We start from the raw sequence: 13,736 nt of genomic DNA, 5'->3' as shown, positions 1-13,736 counted from the left end.
AAGGCCAGCACGTGGCGGGGGGGTGAGAGGAGGGGCTGGGCTGGGCTCTATGCAGTGGGCTCGGTGCATAGTGTGGCTTTCCTGGGCCCCCGAAAAAGCCTGCCGGGGCCAAGGCAGGAAAGGACTGCAGCGGGAGGAACACATCTCAAAGTGCCTGTTAGGGTTGGCTCGAAGCACAGTGAATCACGGGTCAGACATGGGGAGGGCTCCCTGGGTCCCGTGGCCCCTCAGGTGGTGTGCCGCCCGGCCCAGCCTCTCCCGCCCCCTGCAGCCGTGGCCGGAGGGTGTGCGGGCTGGTGGCAGTGGTGCGTCCTCACTTGGGGGGCTGGTCAGTGCCTTTACCAAATGCCGCTTGACCTGCCTCCGGGGGGAGCGAGGATCCGAGCCGAAGCTCGCTTTGGAACGTGGTCGTCGATTTGAGAACCTGCAGGGAAGGAAGCAGAGGGTGAGCTCGGCGGCTCTCGCCCGGGTTATAAACGCACAGCCACCATCTAGCGGGGGAGGCTGGTAAGCCCTCTGTGGGTATGCTCTAACCGAAGCCTCACAGCTCCAGCCCATTTTCCAGATGAGCACACCGAGGCTCAGGGAAGTTAAGTGAGTCGCCCAGGGTTACAGTGTGTGTAAGTGGTAGCGCCTGGATTTGAACCCGGGTCTTTCTGATTCAGGGCCTCTGCCACCTTCGCTCCCAAGCCTGGGAATGTGGGCTTTTGTGGTGCACACAGACCACGAATCAGCCCGTCAGCATGTGGACCTTTGTACACACACCCCAGTGAGTACAACAGGGAGAAGGCTGGGCACTCCATTGTTCTGGAAAACCAAAGAACCACACCCCAAGGGCCCAGCGTCTTGAAATCCCAAGACTTAGAAAAAAGAGGCTTCGTGTCCCAGGGAGTGAGTGGGACCTTCTTCAGTCCAGCCCATCCAGAACAGACAAGGCTGGGTGGAAGGAAGGTGGGAGGACGCCTGATACTTGCTGAATCTGAGAGACGTCGTGCCCTGAGATGTGGCAGAAGCCACTGGCCGGTGCGCCCACAGCTCTGAGCGCCTTGAGGCTTCTCCGGGCGTGGCTGACGCCTGAAGGGCGGAATGCAGTCCACACCACGGATTTCTGTGACTCCCAGCACCCGTGTCTTGTCACTGTGGCCCTCAGGGTGGGGGAACAGTTATCATGGCAACGAGACTGGCTCAGAGGATGGAGAGGACCCCCACCCCAACTGCAAGGTCCTCAAAACAGGAAGCATGTGTCCTTTGACCTGAGCTGCCCCCAGCACATAGGGGGGCACAGAGGAAGCTCGGGGGGCAGCCCTGCTCCCTTGGTACTCCTCGGCCTCTCGTATTAGGACAGCTTGTATGTACCAGTAAATGCCACGCCCTGTGTGGAAGGATCTGGATCTTGCTCCTTTCACTGTTCAGGCCCCAGTGTGGCCCTTGCAGAGTGATGCCAGGCCTCCACCTGGTCTGGTTCCGAAGGCCACTCAGCGAGTTCAGGGAGACTTGGCCCTGCCCTCTTCAAGTGGGGGTCCCAGCATCCGTCAGAGCTGCCTGCAGGACCAGGCCACCTTATAGCCTTGCTCGTTCTCCGGGAGGGCTACCGTTTTTGTGGCAATGACCCCCACCTTTCACTACTGCAGAGTGCCTGGGATAAATAAAGTCCCAGAGCACAGACACACCCCATGTATCATCTATGGTATCACATGCATTACAATTGTTGGCAAAAAAGAAGGTGCTGGAGGGGCAAACATGGGGCTGGGGTGAGAGAGGAAAGGGAATAAGGGAAACACCTCTTTCAGAGGCTGGTGAGGAGCAGGGACGGGGACGGAGAGACCGCAGTGGGGGTGCAGTCCCACGTAGCACAGAGGGTTAACCCTTCTGAGCTCTGATCATCCCCAGGGCACCCACTGTGTGCAGAGCCCTCAAGATGTTTCAAGGGGAAAAATAAAAAAAGTATCTGGACTTAGAAGCCATGGGGAGAGGAGCTCCAGACAAGCTGTGGCCTCTTGGAGTGGCTGGTGCCCAGTGACCTGGAGAGCCCCCCGCCCCTCCTAATGTTGCTGCATCTCTACTGTGGGACCTGGCACTCATCTCTAGACATGCGGGGGCCGGGGCAGGGGAGAAGAGGGAGAGGAAATGCTGCAGAAGTCCCTCAGCTCCTGCTACCCCACTGCGGGAGAGACACAGGTCCCAGGCGGAGTGGCCCCTGCTCTTACCAGAGAGGCTGAAGCTGGACTCATGAAGGTCCCTCATGCCCCCGTGTCGGGTAACGGGCCGGGTGGGGGTGTCTGCGAGTGGCGTGCCCATCTCCTTTTTCCCAGGATGCACAACGATGGCTACATCCCCCAGGTAGGGCGTACGGTCCACTCCCCTAACCTTTAAGGTCTAGTGAAGGACGGAGAAGGAGAAAACGGGAAAAGAGGACACTGTCAGAGCCCAGACGCCATCGCCACCAGAGCCGCCTCGACGGCTGACAGGAGGTTGGATGCTGCCACTCCGCTCAGGACCCAAATGACTGGATGCGACAAAAGTTCCTTACATCTGGAGCTCAGGGAGTGGAGGATTCTCTTACCTCCTAAACAGTGTGTGTGAGCGCAGGCATGCACGCTTGCATACGGGGGCCCCTGTGGGCTCCCCCTCAATATTGGCAGAATCCTTTCCAAGGTAGCGGGCAGATTTCTGGGGTATTCCCCTCACCTGGAGCAATGCTATCCCCTGTCTTGCCAGGCTCCCAAGAGGCCATGCCTTTTACTGTGACCTGACAACTCTATGGGGACAGAAGCAAAATATAGCTGATTTGGAGATGAGAATCCCCCCCACCCCCGTGGCAATACTAATTAGTTTTGTACTCAAAAAGGCAGTAAAGTTAAGAGCCTATGTTCTGCATCCAGTATGGGTTCCAATCCCAGCTCTGCAACCTTATGCAAGTTATCTAATCTCTCTGTGTCTGTTTCCTTATTTGTCAAATTAGGATGAAGATAGTACCTATTAGTATTACATATAGAATTGTTACGAGATCAAATGGATTAATATACATAAAGCTCTCAGAACACCTCTGGCACGTGGCAAGTGACCTAAAGGACCAGCAGCCCTAATTATGGCAGAGGTCACTTACGTGTGCTTGTTCACGTTAGAAGGTGCTACCGTGAGGAGGACAGAGTGAGTTAGAGTGGGCACACAGGGTCTGAAGCAGCAGTGTAGATGATCTGCACCCCAGGCACTCGTCAGGGACAGAACCTCAACCTCCTTGCTGCTTGCTGCTTACTGAAAATCTTGTTGAAACAATACATACGGGGAATTTCTTGAAGGAGCTTCCGCCTACATACATATTCCTTTATATTCTCCCACAATAGAGCCATAGTTTAGCTCAACCCTCAGAATGTCAAGCCTGATCTGAACTTTTTCGGCCTTTACGGGGCTGCACTTTGGCATCCTGGCTTTGGAGGCCCGGGTCCCGGGCGGGGGGGTGGGGTTCGTAGAAGCACGGGCTGGCTGAATCCTGAGCGAGTGACCCTGGCAGGCCACACCCCGGCTGCTGGCAGCCCCCTCACTACTGGCTGCACACCAAACCCTCCACTGAGATGCTTTCTTCCCCGAGGCCCATGCTCTTTAGGGGCCGATCATTCATCATTTTTGGAAAATGAGATTTTTTTGTTAGTTTCCTTTTTCTGCATACGTGCGTTCTTTTACAGAAAGGCTGTGACAAAAGGCAATAAGAACAGGCCTTTGCTTGGGAACCTTACATTGTCATTGTAATAAATGCTTCAGATAAAGAGACCCTGGGTTGAATTTACATCAGTCCTGGAAGCTGGTGCTCCTCCACCTTGGCTGGCCTGAGGAGCCACATGTTGTGAATTGGTATCCTTTGTGAATTGGTATCCATCTCACACATTTATGAGGCTGGCTTTTAGAAGGGCTTACAGTACTTTCTGTGACCTCTGTTGACCTATTTCCTGACTAAAATATCTTTTTTTGGAAAGACCACAGAACTGTCGTCAGATATTCTTTTTTTTTTTTTTTTTCAAATTGCAATATAATTTATGTACCACGAAACTTGCCATTTTAAAGTATATAATTCAGGGGTCCCTGGGTGGCTCAGTCAGTTAAGTGTCCGACTCTTGATTTCTGCTCAGGTCATGATCTCGGGGTTGTGAGATCAAGCCCCATGTCGGGCTCTGTGCTCAGCACCGAGTCTGCTTAAGATTCTCTCCCTCTCCCTCTGGCAACCCCCACCACTCGCACTCTCTCTCTCTCTTCCTCAAAAAAAAAAAAAAAAAAAAAATTAACGAAGTATACAATTCAGTGGTGTTTCAGAGGTGTATATTCACAACATTGGGCCACTCCCACAACCTTCTCATTCCCAAACATTTTCATCACCCCAAAAGCAATCCCACACCCATTCCCCAGCACCCAGCCCTGAGTAACCACTGATGGATTTTCTGTCTACGGATTTCCTTCTTCTGGACATTTCATATAAATGGGATCATAAAATATGTGGTCTTTTGTGACTAGATTCTTTCACTTAGCGTCAGGTTTTTAAGGCTCATATATGTGGTGTGTAGTATCTGTTAGCACTCCATTTCCTTTTCTGGCTCAGTAATATTCTACCCTATGGATATACCTCATTCTGTTTATCCATTCAACAGCTGATGGACATTTGAGTTGTATCCACTTCTTGGCCTCTACATATAATGCTGCTATGAACATTACGTAAAGCTTTTGTGTAGATATATATTTTGATTTCCCTTGAGGCTATACCCAAGAGTAGAGCTCATTTGGTAACTCTAATATCTAACTTTTGGGGAACTGCCAAACTGTCTTCCAAAGTGGCTGCACCATTTCGCATTCCTGCCAGCAATGAATAAGGGTCCCAGTTTCTCCACATCCTAACCGACACGTTATTTTCCAGTTTCCTTTTTAAAATGACAGCCACCCTTTGTCAGACATTCTGGTGTATGAATGCCTCCCTCTTCGGGCTCTTGTTGGTACGCCTTCCAGAGGCTGGCTGAGGCCTCTGCCACCGTCCACATCCGAGGAGCACACTGGAGATGGGACTATTCACCTCCCGACAGACCCTGAGCTTGCTTTTGGATTGAACACTGTGATAACTGAAGTCATGGTTTTGTTTTGTTTTCATGTAACCCAAGTCTGCTCCCCCGCAGCAGATCTGGCTTTGGATTTCTTCCTTTGTTGGCCTTCAGCAGAGAAGGATCAATCGTGATCCTGAGAGCTCTGGGCCCTCACACATGGAAAAAGCCAGCAGGATTGATCTTCTGGTGTTCATATGCCCTGTTTACTCTGACGCTCTAGATACTTGCTTCTCAAATATCAGTCTTACATGCCCTTACTTCATCGAGACTGGGAAGGAACCAGACAATGGTGGAACCTTGAAGGCCCCGCAAGCCAGCGAATCAAGAGGAACTCAGCGGTCACAGACACGCTCACGTTTGCCTCCTGTGCCTTTGGGAACCCGGAACTCCCAGTTTGCCCGATCACTTAAAATTCTATCTGGAAATCAGGGGCGCCTGGCTGGCTCAGTCAGAGGAGCATGTGACTCTTGATCTCAGGGATGGGAGTTTGAGCCCCACGTGGGGTGTAGAGATGACTTAAATAACTAATACTTAAAAAAACCTTCTGATAATCAAAGATGGGGAATGGAAACTGGCACTATCCTGCTCTGGCGTTTCCCTTGTCCTGTCACACACACCCCTCCCAGCCCAGGAGGCCTGGACCACAGTTTGTGAAAGAAAGCTGTAGTTTTTGTGAATGCACTTGTACAGAGGGGCTCTATTGAGGACCACACTCGGGTGGAACAAAGTCTTGGTGAGGGCCCCGAAAAGTGCAGGAAGGCCTACTTGCCTCCCATCCCACCCGGTGGAACCTTCCTTCCGGGGCTGGGGCTTCACAGGCCAGCCAGAGTAGTGGGTGTTCAGAGAACAGCTGGGAGGGCACAGGCTGAATCAGCTGCTCCTGAAAGCCTTTGGGTGGTTCCAGGAAGGAATGAGAAGGAGAACAAGGAGGGGAGGCCTGAGGCACCGAGTAAAGAAGCTTGGCTTTGGCATAAAGGACTAGAGAACCAAGAGACTAAGAAAGTCTGGCTGAAGATGAGAGGTCATATGATCATTTTATGGCAAGTGTGCCAAGCCCCAGGCAGCTCTTAAAAGTCCTATTCCTGAGATACTATTGAGCAGACTTCTAGAGCTCAGTCATATGGCAGCTGAGTCTATTTTCAGTCAGGGTCCTTTATATCTCTGGTCTCTGTTGGAAGCCAGAGGTGATGATGAGTGGAGAGCACAGGGCCTGGGAGTAGGAAGCTGATGCTGGCCTGGGACAGTGACCACAATATGGGGGGTGGGGGCAGGGAGGTCACCTGGAAGGGTCCAGAAAAGGCGCCCCTACCAGCTGCTACTTAGGGCCTCTGGCTGAAAAACACACAGACCATTTTACTGGGCCTCACCCCTGCACAGACAAGTGGCTGACAGACAAGGCTGAGCTGAGCAGTTTACCAGAAATCTGCACTGAACTTTCTTCAGAACACACAGTGAGCACCTGCTGTGTACAGAGGACTGGGATGTACTGGGCAAAAGGAACAGACGAACAGAACACCGGGGAAGCTGGGTGAGGAAATTAAAAAAAAAAAAAAGATCAACATCTCTTAAGTGTGCCACGATTCCAACCACGGCATCCCAGAGCCTAGGCAGGAGAGCTGCTGGGCCCTCGGTCGTGCTAGAAGAATGTTCGCCCTATCTAGACAGGAGCCTTCTGAAGCCACACTAATGCTGCCTTAGGCCACAGGAAGGGGAGAGGAAACAGCATGATGCTTTCAGCTCTCAGGGTGTCAGAGCTGTTCTCTCCTGATGATCTGCGACCTCTGCCCAGAGGCCAGGCCTGCAGTCCCCAGCACCTGGCGTTGTCAGCAAGAACTCGGGCCAGATTCTCCAGGCCAGCTCTCAAAGATAAGGCTGGACAATCAATCCCCAAGCAATGAAGGTACAGCCAGGCTTCCTTTGGGTAACTGTGTCTACTCGGAGGACAGAACCCCTGGGGATGAGGAGAAGCCCAAAACTTTAGTGAACAGGGTGCTTATGGAATCCAAGGACTGGGTGGGACCCCTGAGATATGAACTGTTCCAGACCTGGCCTGACCATTAGCAGTGCTGGGGGAGGAGGGGTCCAAACCTGGCAAATCCCACCCACCTTACTACAGTCACAAGGGAGGGGGAGGTTTCAGGGAAAGAGCAACTCCAGGGCAAATATGGTAACCCAGGCCAAGCCAGGAATTCCACTGGAGGGTGGGCAAGAATCCTCCCAGAGACTAGATGTTGGGGACATCTGTGAGCAGCCTTTAGTATTCCCTTAGCTCAAGGGGAATTAGCGACTGTTCCCACTACGTTTTACTTTGTTATAGGTACCCCTTTCTGCTCTTTCAATTGTTCCTAAAGTGACCATTCCAGGCAATAGGATTCACTGGGAGAAGAGAGTGAGAACATCTTTGAGATTTAATACAGTCACTACAGAATTCCCCAACAGGGGGCCTCAACCTCTTCCCATACCCTTCTTCTCCTTCCCTCATCTTACCTTTTCTCTCTGGACTAGCTTCTTGTAGACAGTGTCCGGGAAGGACCTCAGGGGATAGAACTTGCCAGTGCCCTCAGCACACATGAAGACACCATTCTCGTACACGACTCGCCCCCGGCTGATGGTGACCAGCGGGACGCCATGGCAGCGCATGTTCTCGTACAGGTTGAAGTCTCCTCCCTGCACCTGGGTGCTGGATGAAATGGTCCTGCGGGAGAAGCAGTGGTGGGACAGAAAGCTCTGAGAAGAGGTAAAGAGGTCTCAGCTCAGTGGAATGGGGGGATGCTCAGTGGGATGGGGTGATGCTCAGTAGAATGGGGTGATGCTCAAAGTGGGAAGGGGAAATGCTCAGTGGGAAGGGGTGATGCTCAGTGGGATGAGGAGATGTTCAGTAGGAAGGGGAGATGCTCAGTGGAATGGGGTGATGCTCAGTAGGAAGGGGGGATGCTCAGTAGGAAGGGGAGATGCTCAGTAGGAAGGGGGGATGCTCAGTAGGAAGGGGGATGCTCAGTGGGAAGGGGTGATGCTCAGTTGGAAAGGGTGATGCTCAGTAGGAAGGGGGGATGCTCAGTGGGATGGGGGGATGCTCAGTGGGAAGGAATGATCCCCCAAAGCTGGTTGTTGCAGGTTGAATTGTATTACCCCCCAAAATTATATACTGAAGTCCTCATCCCCAGTCTCTGAATGTGCCTACATTTAGAGATAGGGCTTTTAAAGAGCCAATTAAAGTAAAATGAGGTCAAAAGTAATATGGGTGGACCCTAATCCAATCTGACTGATGTCTTTATAAGAAGAGGAAATTCAGACACCAGACATAGACATTCATAAAGGAAAGACCATATGAAGACAGAGGGGAAAGACAGCCATTTACAACCCAAGGAGAGAGGCCTCAGATGAAACCAACCCTCCTGAACCCTGCAGACACCTTGATCTTGGACTAGCCTCCAGAACTGTGAGAAAATAAATTTCTGGTGTGTAAACTCCCCCAGTCTGAGGTAGGGTTAGGGCAGCCCCAGGAAATTAATCAACTGGGCTAAACTCTAGTGTTGTTTGTGTTGGGGGGGGGGGCTTTTTTTTTTTTAGATTTATTTATTTATTTTTGAGAGAGAAAGAGAGAGGATGAGCAGAGGGGCAGAGGGAGAGGGAGAGAGAATCTCAAGCAGACTCCGTGCTGAGCATGGAGCCCGATGCGGGGCTCAGACTCATGACCCTGAGATCACGACCTGAGCCGAAACCGAGTCCGACGTTTAACCAACTGCGCCAGCCAGGTGCCCCCAAACTCTAGGGGTTTTTCTGCCACTAGCGATCAATGACAGCCACACCTCTACAGCAGCAGGGACCAGCCCCAGGCATCAGGATGCAGAACACAGCTTCTTGAGTGCTCTTACGGAGAAGACAGCGTGGGTATCCTGGCATCAGGGCGGGTGGTGGTACACAGTCCTGGCTTTCTTTTCAATTCAACTTTATATTTTCAAAATTCCATTCAATGTTTGCCTATCTTGTCACTTCTAGCTTGTGCACCTGGAAAAGTGCCTGGAAAGAGTGGCACTTAAAAATCTGTTGAGTGATTGAATGAAATTTAATACGGAAAAACGGTTTCCATCTCCCCTGCCCAAATCTCTAAGTAAAAACCATGCTCTGGCTCCTGTGGCATGGTGACTACTGAGCCACTCTGTATATTCACTCAGCTCGTGGCCATTAATGTTGCGGCTGTCGAGCGCCGTGCACTCAGGAGTACCCAACACCCTCTAGGAGGGAAGCAGGGGGCGGGTGGGGAGCCTGGAGTGTCAGGGTATCTGGCCGGTTCAACTGCTTCTTAGCTCTGTGATGTGGGGAGCCCTCTACTCTCTGGTCTTAGCTTCTTCAATAGGAAAACGGAAATGAAAACTCCAGCATGAGTGTTTCTTGGGGCTGCATGGAAATCAAATGAGCTCACTGATGTGAAGCCGCTTTGAAATACTGTAAAGAGCTGTGCGCATGGAGATGCACTGTAGCGGGTTCGGGGTTGGTTAAGCATCTGACTCTTGATTTTGGCTCAGGCATGATCTCAGGGTTGTGAGATCGAGCCCTGCGTCGGGCTCTGCACTGCATGTGGAGCCTGCTTAAGATTCTCTCTCTCCTTCTCCTCTGCCCCTCCCCACTTGCTCTCTCTCTCTCTCTCTCAAGAAAAAGACTGTCTTGTTCATTGCTGCATTCCTAGTGCCCAGACCATGGCAGGTCCTCAGGGTCAGACTTCACTATGCTAAACACAGGGCAAAGACAATAAGCTTGTGGAGTTTTGTAATTTAAGTTCCTTAAAACCCCATGTCCCTCTCATCCTGGAAGCTAGCAGCAGGCTTTACTTCGTGGCTTCTGGATCCCACACCACCACGTCGGCATCGGCTCCAGGGATGATGCGGCCCTTGCGGGGATACAGGTTGAGAATCTTTGCTGCATTGGAGCTGGTAACGGCCACAAAACGGTTCTCATCCATCTTTCCTCCAACCTGAAACATTGCAGGAGTGTCAAGTCAACCAAACCCCGTGTGTGCCTCAAACCCCTGGTCACCCTTGCCTCGGGCCTGTGGCCTTTTAGTTGGTCAGTGGTGCCTAGAAGGACAATGACGTGGGCACCATGTCTAACAAGCCGACCTGGTTGGCTTGGTCCCCAGCCCTTGCTCATTCCTTACTCCTTCATCCAGCAACAATGGTGAGTGGGCCCTTTGCAAAAGGCTGTCTACCCAGTGGAAATCTACCTCCTGTTTGTACAACCAACTCTTCTCATATGCTCACTACGGATGGGTCGGTAGCCTCCCTTCATCCACAAAGGGACATATATTCTGTTCTCTTCAAAAACATCTTCCTGCCTCACCCAGCAGGGAGAGAACCATGGACTCCCTTCAAGGGGGATTCCTCAGCCACTCCTGTGCCCCCCTGAGCGGGTGGCTTAGTCTTGAGGACTTCAGATCTCCTTAGACTCATACTTTGACCAAAAATACTTATTCTTCATGGGGAGAACAGGTGGTATTCAAATGAAGTCCTAGTCCCTATCTTTTTTGAAAAGCAATTAGACAAAATATATAAAGAGCCTTAAAAATGTCCATATCCTTTGGCTCAGAAATCTGCTTCTAGAAATCTATCCTAAGGAAATAATTAGAAATGCTGACAGTACATATACTCATGAACAAAGAAATTCTCTGCAGCATTATTTGTAAGTGCAAAATTTTGAAACAGCTCAAAGTTCCAAACATCAGGGAAGGATGAACAAATGTGGTACTTCCATTGGAGGAAATGTTATTTAGCTAATCAAAAAGATGTTTTAAAAGAATTTTTACTGATATAGGCAAACACTCAAGATAGACTGTTATATGAAAAAAAAAAGATGAACCCAGTTATTAAAATAACATGTAGCACATACATAGAACTAGAAAGAAATATATCAAAATATTAATCATTTAATTTCTCAGAATGGAATTATGAGGATTTTCCCCCTAATACTTTTCTGTATTTTCCAAATTTCTGTAATAGGCCATACTACTTTTTTGTTAGGGGGGGGTGGGGGGGGGGGGTGTTGGGGCGGGGAAGACCTTTTTGGTTTTGTTTTTGAGTAAAACAAGGAGCCATTGATGCAGCCCTCCAAAGAGTGAAAACTTGCTAGGACTTGAGCAGGGAGGGGTCCCTGGAACATACCACTCCTCTCTCCCAGATGACGCTCATGCGGTCCTGCACACCACTCACTCCATGCGGGATCTTGGTGAAGTCCTCCTTGCCCATAGCTTTCTGCTTCGTAGTGAAAGGCCGGTGATCTGATGCCACAATGTTCAGAGTATCACTGGATAGAGAGAAGGATGTGACCGGTAAGGGAGGGGGGCCAGGGTCCCAGAGGGTGGGGACAGATGCAGGGGAAAAGCCTTCCCTTGGGACCCAGGCAAAGCTGACCTCTGAAGTATGATCTCTAACAAGTTACCTTTTTTTTAATAAGATTTTATTTATTTGACAGAGAGAGAGAGAGAGACAGCGAGAGAGGGAACACAAGCAGGGGGAGTGGGAGAGGGAGAAGCAGGCTTCCCGAGGAGCAGGGAGCCCGACGCGGGGCTCGATCCCAGGACCCTGGGATCATGACCTGAACCGAAGGCAGATGCTTAACGACTGAGCCACCCAGGTGCCCCTCTAACAAGTTACTTAATCTGTGTGAACCTCAGTTGACTCATATGCAGAATGGGAATACGGGCTGAGTGTGACACCACCTGTCAACGTCACAGGAGACACTGATAAGAGCCTTTGGGATGTCAACTTTTTTTTTTTTTTTTAGAAGAGTTGACAATATTTTAAATTTTTTTTTTAAGATTTTATTTATTTGCGAGAGATAGAATGAGAAACAGAGAGCATGAGAGGGAGGAGGGTCAGAGGGAGAAGCAGACCCCCCGCTGAGCAGGGAGCCTGATGCGGGACTCGATCCCGGGACTCCAGGATCATGACCTGAGCCGAAGGCAGTCGCTTAACCAACTGAGCCACCCAGGCGCCCGGCACGTCAACTTTTAAGAGTGAAGACCGCAGCCAGAGAAAGACTGAACTTAGCATTTTGCTCGTGTGAGGAGGTTGCACTGCCACAGGCCCAGATGCCAACTTCCTCTCATCTCCTTCCTCAACCCCCACCAGTTCCCGCTGGCGACAAGCATGTGCTGGGCAAAACATTCACAGGTCCAGTGTTAAGCTTTGCTAAACAACTTGCAGCTGGAGCATTCTTGGATGTGGGGGCTCCAATGGCGCAGAATTGGGGAAAGGAGGTACAAGACGGAAGAGAAGTCTGCCTTCATAACCCAGCCATGATGCGCAAGTCAACCAGTTCACCACGCCTGCCCTCCGTGAGCATCAGACGGTTACTGAGGCTGGCCTCCATGCAAGGCTGCGGGTGGCTATGGCGCGGTGGGGCTCTCCGGGGGTTCTGGGCTCGCTAGAAACTCAGGACGGTAAGACCGTCGTGCACGAGGCGGCAGACTCTGCCAGATGAGGGCGGCAGAGAGCCGGGCCACGTTCAGAGATCTCTGTAGTAGGCCGAGGGCTCAGAGATGGCGTGGGGCGGAGGAGGAAGGGTGCCCACATTGCCCAGGCTGGGGCAACCTCAGGAAGAAACACTGTTGGAGGGCAAGCAGGGTCCAGGCTGCAGCATGGGGGTCATGTGGGAGAGGGGGACAACTGCTGGGACCGCACAGCAGGAGCCCTGAGAATCTAATTTGTAGGAGGCGAAAAAGCCTTGGGAGTGCCCGTGGGCTGTGATGGCTGCTCGAGTCAGAAGGGGACTCTGGGAGAAGGCATTCACTGGCTTGGTGACCATATCTGTAAGGTCCTCAGATGATTTGGGGTCAGGCTGCATGTTGGGCTGTCTCTAGCGGGGGCCTGGCAGGGCTCATCAGTCACAGCTGTTGCCAAATGACTAATGTCCTTGGCCAGATCCACAGTGAGATGACTTGTTCTTCCTGAGGCATGGGCTGGTGTCTTCCTTAGCCAAAGCTGCTGCTCTGGGCCTTCTCAGAGACCGCGGGAGGGACTCTCCACACAGCAGACGGTTTGTTCTAGGGTGTCTCAGGGCTGCCCACGTTCCCTGGGCCTGCCGAACCCAACAGAGTTTCACCTTCTTCTCAGGGGTCTTCCAGACGCCCAGGCAGGGATCAGATGAGAAGAGGTGCCTGTCAGAGTCACCAGCGGAGGGTTAGGGACCTCAACTCCCATTCTTCAACCAGGTCTTACTGAGCACCCACCTTCAAAAAAGATTCCCACACAAGTAGGTGCCCTTGGGGCAAGTGTGAATAATGTGGTCACATTCCAGAAGGTTTTTTTTTTTTTTTTAAGATTTCTTATTTATTTATTTGAGAGAGAGCGAGAGCATGAGCAGGGGTTGGGGGAGGAGCGGCAGAAGGAGAGGGAGGATGATGCAGGGCTGTAACCCAGGACCCTGGGATCATGACCTGAGCCGAAGGCAGATGCTTAACTGACTGAGCCACCCAGGTGCCCCCTCCAAAGGGGCTTTTGAGGTCACCTAGTGCTGCCCTGAATCTAGGAGATAGGACACACCAACCATACTCTGAAGTTTCAGGGGCTCCTGGGTGGCTCAGTCGTTAGGTGTCTGCCTTCGGCTCGGGTCCTGATCCCAGGGTCCTGGGATCGAGCCCCGCATCGGGCTCCTTGTTCA

General features: G+C 51.5%; 1 protein-coding gene across 1 annotated transcript in view; it reads right to left on the bottom strand.

Moving 5' to 3' along the window:
• Positions 1–300: 300 nt before the first annotated feature.
• DPYSL5 (dihydropyrimidinase like 5) overlaps positions 301–13,736 on the bottom strand; it is a 49,582-nt gene continuing 36,146 nt past the window's right edge. Inside the window, exons 8-12 of the mRNA XM_021697609.1 lie at positions 11,237–11,378; positions 9,911–10,053; positions 7,569–7,776; positions 2,208–2,376; positions 301–424 (exon numbers count right to left, since the gene is read on the bottom strand). Coding sequence (XP_021553284.1) covers positions 339–424; positions 2,208–2,376; positions 7,569–7,776; positions 9,911–10,053; positions 11,237–11,378 — 748 coding nt within the window. The 3' untranslated portion in view covers positions 301–338. The remainder of the gene's footprint in view (positions 425–2,207; positions 2,377–7,568; positions 7,777–9,910; positions 10,054–11,236; positions 11,379–13,736) is intronic.

This window comes from Neomonachus schauinslandi, chromosome 10, assembly GCF_002201575.2.
Source record: "Neomonachus schauinslandi chromosome 10, ASM220157v2, whole genome shotgun sequence".
Taxonomy (NCBI): Eukaryota; Metazoa; Chordata; class Mammalia; order Carnivora; family Phocidae; genus Neomonachus; species Neomonachus schauinslandi.
The sequence above is the reverse complement of the archived record's forward strand: the minus strand, read 5'-3'. Positions and strand labels throughout refer to the sequence as shown.